The following is an 8047-nucleotide window of genomic DNA, read 5'->3' as shown; positions in this document are numbered from 1 at the left end:
TGATGCAACAAATGTTCAAATGTGCTTGATCCAATGGACGTATGCATGGATTGTGATAAGAGCTGTAAGAGTCCCCAATAAAATTATTCTAAAAAACCACAAAACACAGAAGGGGCAAGGCGGGTCCCAAAGATTCAACAGTCGTGACACAGGAACCACATGCTAAGAAGCACAGAACGCTCTGAAGTCCTCTCTGCCCCTCGGTCAACCAGCATGACACACCCAGCTGAAAACTGCCCCAGGTGTGGGGGCAGACTTTCGCTCCTTACAAAACTTTATGTGCACTCTGAACATAAACACACACGGGTGTGAAAAGGGCATGCATTCTTCCCAGGGAGTCTAAACCTTGGTTTCCTCAGTACCTCTGGGCTTGTGGTGCTCCCGTTAGTGCAAGGTACTTTGCCAAATGCCCCGGAAGCACAGTGCTGCTTTGATGAACTCCCCACACTTCATGCTGTCTGCTGGTCATCCGGGCACGGGGATTTCTCTTCAGCACCCTGTTTACCTGCCTCGGCCCAGCAGATGGGAAAGTGGAGGCAGGGAGGGGGCTGTGCATGCCAAGCACGACCAGGCGCTTACCTGGGGCCTGTGCACCCTGGCAGTGTCCACTTACATCTCGTTCAGGCAGATCTGAGAAAGTGGGACAAGGGGTGACGCTCATGGATGTGATTCGTCAAGCCTCACCTGTCATGACGCTGTGGAGTCCATGCAGCGCGGCACCTACGTTGGCGAACACGGAGCTGTAGTTTGCCCGGAGGAGTCCGTCGGGCTGCGTGCCTAGGAAAGCAAAAGCACAAAGTGCACATTTTCCCAGGAGACGGCTGACCCCCCCATCCCCACCCCCACCCTGGCCCGGCAACTCCGTCCTTTCAGGGGAAGACAGGTTGGACCCAGGGAACAGGGCGGCTCTGAGAACCTCTACAGACACCTTCTGAGAGAACAGGGACACACAGGCACGCATCCAACGTGGGCTTGACTCCGCCATGCAGAGATTTAATGGTTAAGAATCTAAATGAAATTGCTTAGCAGGATGATGTCTTTCATTATCCCGTTTAAAATGGAAGTCTTTGACATTTCACACTAAATGTATAACATAGTTCTCAATTTATTCCTTACTATACTCTGGAAAGCATGAAAAGCACTGCTATTTAAAGATCAGAGTTCCACTTCTGCCACAAAATCTTATGGAGAACCAGACACACCCCATAGTAAAGCTAATATATAAAGTATTAAACAAGCCCAACAAAGCAAAACACGTTTTAAAATCTCTGGGAATGATCTAAAGTACACAAAGCATATTAAAAATATTTATTCAAGAACAAACTATTAAAAGTAGGTAAGCAAAATACACATGTGTTGTTGGAACCCCAACACTCGTCCTCCCTTCCCATTCCAGCTCACTGAGATGGACACTCCACACCAGATGGCACAGCCAAGGCCACGGGGCAAGTGTGGCCGGGAGCTGCGTCTCCCTTCTGTGGCCCAACTCCCACTGTGGGCGGACACTCAGTGCCACTGAGAGCTCCACTCAGGTGGCACTCGTGAGGTGAGGGTTCCACGCCAAGTTCGCCAGGCCACGAAGACCTGCGGCGAATGTCTCTGCCCCCATTAAGTGCCCAGCTCCTAAAGCGGCCGTGTGGCGCACAAGAAGCCCACCATGAACATGGCCACCAGGCAAACCCCACAGCTGTGGGTATGACATTCTGCTCAGGGGAGAAGGGCTTGGAACAGGAAACTCCAAACATTTCCAAGGATCCCTGTTGGTATGTCATGAAAACGAAACACAATGAGGCTTGCACTGTACAAAGGCAGGACTGGCCCTTGACCACTCCTGGGAGAGAACCTCTGAGCCCTTGGAACATTCTGCTGGATCAGAGTCTCTTTGTACACTGCAGCGTGGGCCATGCCAGATGATTTATGCCAACAATGTGACTTGTGATGGGGGCCTTCGGCCATGCTGTACCAGTCTGACCTTTGGGGGGGGGGGGGACTAGAGACTGAGGGACTAAGTTCCGTCACAGAGGTGTTCCCTGTGCACATGACTGGCCCCACTAAAGACCCTGGACATCAATTGTGGGAAACTGAGAACCGGGAAGAGAATGCATGCAGGCCAATCCTTCACGCTCATATTTTAAGGAGTCTAGGAGGTCTAGACTCTCGTGGAGGGAGCCTTTCACATCGTTGGAGGTGAATCCTAGTCACGTTCTCTTAACTAAAGTTGTTCCCCACAATGTCCCGCATAATAATGCTAATTTTAAGATGCTGCTTGTAAGCCATGGTTGCTACTATACACTTGAAGGTTAACTGCCTGAAGGTTATCTGCCCGAACTCATCTGCCATCAGACTACCCCACTAAAAGTATGGCCCATCCCTTCTGATAAGGACCACAGATTGCTCCCCTGGAGGACAGCTCAGGGACAACCAAGGCTAAGCTGCCATTTTAACTCTAGAACCCGCCCCTCTTGTTGTGTATGTACCTTCTGTTACATGTATGCCTCTAGCATATCCCCTTCCTGTTACATATGTGTATCACGTGGCTGGCATGCCCGAGATTATATAGGCCCATGAGAGAACACATTCGCGCTCTCTCTTGATCCTGCCATCCAAAGAGGCGAGCCCTTGCATGCCTTGTCTGATGCTTCTTAAATTTACCCTTCAATTACACCCCACCCCCCCCCAGGACCTATTCTCTTGTGGAGGCTGGTCCCCCACAATCAATGCTCAGTTGAGTTTCCTTAGCTGGTAAGCCTTTGTATATGGAGTCACACACTCTTGCTGGAAGAATCAAGCACTGTCTGTGTGACTCCACTAAGAGAGGACTATGGGAAGTCTGTCTGCTCTTTCCTAGACTCCGACCTGTGCACTTTTCCTTTTGCTCACTGGAACAATTCGTATTCGTTGCACTACATAACAGCTCTTCTGAGCTCTAAGAGTTCTTCCAGCAAATCACCAAATATTAGGAATCTGCAACACAAAGTGATTCACTTGCAACGGAGTACGGGTGAGCTTAATGCAGAACACGTTCCCGCAGACTAAGGGAGTGTGGTGGGAAATAATTAAAAGAAGAGGATCAGATTCATTATAAATTTAAGCTAGACTCCAGGCCAGATAGTTCACCAGATAGAACCAGGAAAGAGGATCCCCTCCTGGGATCAGAACAGAGAGTTCCAACATTGATCTTAAAAATGATTCCTTCAAAAAGGCAGCCTGGTAGTTACTAAGTGGTTAATAAAGAACTGACCATATGAGCCAGTGTCATAGAGGTAATTCTTTGGCATGGCTCTTCTCCTCATAGTCTTTCGAACTTCCACAAACTGGCGGGGTAGGTCTGTGAGCTGCTTGTGGCCATGACAACTGATTATTGACTGTACCGGAGAAGAGGCGTGCCACGGGAGAGACGGCTGATGTGCGACCAGGGTAAAGAAGGAAGGTGTGACGGCATGGATGTCTGACCTCCCCCTCCTAGAATTCATGTTGGCAGATAGGAGTTGGATTCTCCTTCCCCTTTTGTAGCCAGAGATGGGCCCCCGGCCCTTTCCTCACCCATGATTCCATTCGTGGGTACAGAAAACTTACACCCATACAGAAATTGTACTGGAATATCCACAGCAGCATTATTCTTACGAACCAAACGTTTTGAAATAATGAAAACATTTTAAAAATGTGCTGTGTATCTACACTATGAAATATTTTTTAGTCAAAAAGAAAGGAAGTTATGACACATGTTCCCACATGATGAACCTTGAAACATTACGCTAAGGACAAAAGACTAGTCTGTGATACAATTTATATGAAATAGGCAAGTCCTTAAACCCAGAAAGTTAACTAGGGGCTAAAAAAATAAGAAGATGGGAGTAGTATGGGCAGGCTTTAGAAAGTTCATAGAAAAGTTCCAATTTTTTTTAATTCTAATTTTCCACAAGCTTTTGAAGCCCCCTAATATCTATAAAGGATATGGGGTTTCTTTGGGGGGTGATGAAATATTGTAAAATTGACTGTGGTGACGGCTGTACAGATCTCTGAATATACACAGACTGACCACTGAATGGTTCACTCTTAATAGGTGAACTGATGGTTTATGAATTATATCACAATAAACCTATCGTAAGACAAAGCAAAGCCCAGGTAGGATAATAGTTATGCATTGGGCTGCTAATGTCAAGGTTCACAGTTTGAAACCACCATCCACATCATGGGAGAAGGATGGGGCTTTCTATTCCCATAAAGAGTTACAATCTTGGAAATTCACCAGGCAGTTCTATCCTGTCCTGTAGAGTCACTGTGAGTCAGCATGGACTTAATGACCGTGTATGAGAGAGAGAGAGAGAGAGAAGAAAAAATAAAATAAAGTAAAACAAAATCACCACAGTACCAGGAGAGACAGTGGCATTCTTCTGAGCCTCATTGAAACAGAGTCATTCACTTATTTGAAAATGCCTCTTTTAAAACTAGGCCAGAGGGAAAAGCATATTTTTACTGCTAAAGTTTCCCTGTGCTCCTTGCTGAAGAGCTGACGCCAAGGCTTACAACTTGCCCTTCTCCATTTAAGAGGAAGAACAGAAAGGGAGTTGCTACTATTCAGGGCGTGTCCTCCCTGCCATCCATTTCCCATTCTTTTGTGAATGTAATAACTACACATTTACCTCTATTTTACAAATGGGGGTTGAATAGTACAAAGAGGTGAAGTGATTTGCCCAAGGTCAGTAAGTGCATGAGGGCTGGAGAATCTGAATGTGAGGTTTCCGAACTTGAGATCCCAGGCTCATTCCCACTGACCAAGTTGAACACTCCTCCTTTTCCAGCGTCTTATATTCTAAATCCTCAGGCTGAACCCCGGAGGCAAAGCATACTTACTTGGCAAGGCAAGAAGAGCAACGTACGTCTGGAGCTTCTCAAACACCGCTGTCATCTTCTTCATATCCTGAGACAGCTCCAGGTTCCGGGCTCGTAACGCAGGCGTGCAAAGAGAAGACTCACATTCTTCTTCTAAACTAGTGATGGGCAAATTGTTTAAAAGTGTGAGCAGTCTGGAAGGGTTCCAATTTGCTATAATGAGACATTTAAATTCTTAACAGTTTTGTACATACAAAGGCCTTGCAGAAAAAGGAATATGAACTATGTATCAGGGGCTCTTTTTTTTTAACATGATAAAACATATGCAACTGCTTCCTGAAAGCTTGCAAATGTCAAAGGAGTAACAGAACTACGTGATGCAAAGATAAACGCATCCTGAAAGCAAGCGAGGTTTTCCTTAAAGCCCTGTCAGGAGGAAAACAGCAAGCCTGAATTTTACAGGCACTTCCTCACAATGGAACTGCCCGGACACTAGCAGTGAGAATCATTAAAGTACCCGTACTTCCAAACGTCAACGAGATTTTAAACTTTCCTGTAGCCTGAAGTTTAACGACAAATGTTTCACATTCATTTTACCATTTCAAGTTTTAAAATATTTACTTTGTAAAACTTAATTAGGAGGTTAAAAACATTATGAAGACTGTGGTCAACGTTTATTTTTAAAATTGCAGATAATGAAGAAAAACACATTTTCCACAAGGCTAGAAAAGCTAGCAGAGGACTCGTCATCCCTCCGTTCCCTCTGCCTTTCCTGTCTATTCACCGCCTATAACAGGTGTCCACACTAAGGCCATCTCCGCTGAAAGGACAAGTCTGTCATCTAAGTGGTATTTAAAAGGATGCCCCAAATTGTCTGAAAACAAGGGAGGGCTCAAATTGTATGGGGAAGGGCGCTCTTAAAATAGGAACCCTATGTCAAGAAAGGACTTACACCGAGTATTTCTAAGAAGCAAAGTGAAAAGATAAAGATAAACGAGCATACAAAAACTATCAAGGAACACCTTTTTAATGGTTCTTAAGCAGATTCTTTTTAAACATAGGCCAAATCAATATGATTTATTCTATCTTAGCATAATTTAAACATCTGAATTTACTCTATCTTAGCAAAAAAATTCTGAAGGCAAATTTTAAAAATTCTAACCCTAAGCCATATTTGTGTATCTGAATAAATTATAAATCACAATTATTAGTTTAAATCATAATGCCCTGATTCCCATAGGTATAGATCATAAGTTAGTAAAACTACATTGCCAGGTTATAATGAGAAAACATGGTAGTTCTTAATAACAATTTAATTTTTTAATAATAATAAAATTTTGTTTGTCATGAAAAGCGAAAACTGTATTTTACTGATAAAATTAACGGCTAACTATAACTACTTATATAACTTCCTTATTAGTAACTTATTAATCTGAACATTTTCTAACCCGATTTTGCAATATATTAAATATGTTTTTAATATTCTTGTAAAGCCAGTTTTATTCTTTAATAACTTAAAAAGAACATCATCTTAGGATGAAAAGATTTAGAAGAATTAAGTTTCTTGGTAAAAATTACCAAATTAGGCCAAAAGCATCAGTAACCTATAAACAGTATTATCCCCTTCAGGTTGCACATGCTATTTTCTCTCTCTTTCCAAAAATATTAAACCTGGTCAGTGAGGTTGAAAAATGAGATATTCTATATAGGCTCCAGGAAACGACGTTTTTAGCTTCTAAGCCCCCAAGCATAAAAACAATAAACCCTTTCAAAGAAACCTCAGGATGAGAGAACTGGATTTAGACCTGAACTACTGTAGCCCCCATCTAGATGATTCCAGCAAAGGGATAATAAAAACCCCAAGCTGAAGTATTTCTTTTAATAAACGCATCGCTCACAGTCACTGAAAATACAGCACATAGCCTTAGGTGGGGGCAGCAGTAACCACAGTGCAGGTGACTGCAAAAAGCCCACGTGGCCAGCCTGCAACTCAATTTTCTTAAACATACGGCTCAAGCCATGATTTTCCTTCTTCATGAGCCCAAATCCATGGTGGTGCAGAAATGTCAGCCAGATCCCAGGAGGCACATATTACTACTTTACTGACTGCAGAGCAGGAAGGCTGGCACCCACAATTCCCAGGCTCACTGGTCTCACGTGCTAAGTACCTTTTTAACTGATAAGGAAGAATCTTTCTAAGAAAACACAGGTAGGAGGTTAAATGTTCTGAAAAAGTTTTCAATTTCACAGTTGTCTCCTGGAAAAGAAAAACAATTTCAAGGTTACTGGTGTTATTTGACCAGGAGGAGCTCCCGCGACCAGAAACAGGAAGAAGACAATTACCAGGACGGTTACAGTCTCCTCAGTAATGCTTTCAAATAAGTGCAGCATTCCTTCCTCTAGAGGGCGGACGTAGGACGCATTCTCGTGAAGGTACTGGGAGAACTGGAGGAGGGAAGCAACTGTGCGTCAAGTCAAGTCAATGCCGAATACAACCACTCTGCAGACCTTTGTAACTCGGTCCGCTAAGTTATAAACCTGAACTCGTCCAGAAACCTGTTTGGATTTCTGAAACCCAAACGGGAGATGATGCCCTCTTTAAGGTGACCAGACGTCCCGCTTTGGGCGGGACAGTCTCGATTTTTAGCAATTTGTCCCGTGGGACTGATTTTTGGAAAGAATGCACAAGCTAGGGAATGGCGGGAGAACGGAAAAGGACTATACGGTTTCGGCTGTCATGTGGCTATTTCGTCAGGATATGGGTTTTATATTATTTTTGTTAATTTTATGTTAAACTTTAATAATAACAAATAATTGTTGAGAACCGATTATCGAGAACTGCTTATCAAAGTTCGCATTGTTGATCAGTTAGAATTCGACCACCGTTGTTTGGACTTAAGGAACAATGGCATTTTTTGGCATTGGCAATGATGAGAACATTTTGTAATTGTCTCTAAGACGATACACATCGCACTGCGTGCTAGTTCTAGTTAAACAAGTGATATCAACAAATCAGCTATTCAGATAATTTAGGTAAGTAATTTTTTTTGTAAGTAATGTATTTATTTCATAAATACACATTTTCTTGAATTTAGCAGACAGTACTCGTATGCCAAAGAATAAAATAATACTGTACATAATTTTAATGTATTATGTTTGTAAATTGTACTCATGTTGAAAATTTAAAATATATATTATAATATTATTTTTTGCG

General features: G+C 43.1%; 1 protein-coding gene across 1 annotated transcript in view; it reads right to left on the bottom strand.

Moving 5' to 3' along the window:
- Positions 1–8047, bottom strand: part of PPP1R21 (protein phosphatase 1 regulatory subunit 21) — a 60036-nt gene that overhangs the window by 32487 nt on the left and 19502 nt on the right. The window contains 4 exon segments of the mRNA XM_004699747.2: positions 685–777; positions 4855–4991; positions 7002–7090; positions 7177–7401. Coding sequence (XP_004699804.2) covers positions 685–777; positions 4855–4991; positions 7002–7090; positions 7177–7401 — 544 coding nt within the window.

Source organism: Echinops telfairi, unplaced genomic scaffold (genome assembly GCF_000313985.2).
Source record: "Echinops telfairi isolate 266 unplaced genomic scaffold, ASM31398v2 ScPeMD7_7475;HRSCAF=8513, whole genome shotgun sequence".
NCBI classification, from domain to species: Eukaryota; Metazoa; Chordata; class Mammalia; order Afrosoricida; family Tenrecidae; genus Echinops; species Echinops telfairi.
Note: the sequence above shows the minus strand (reverse complement) of the source record. Positions and strands in the feature narration are given on the sequence as shown.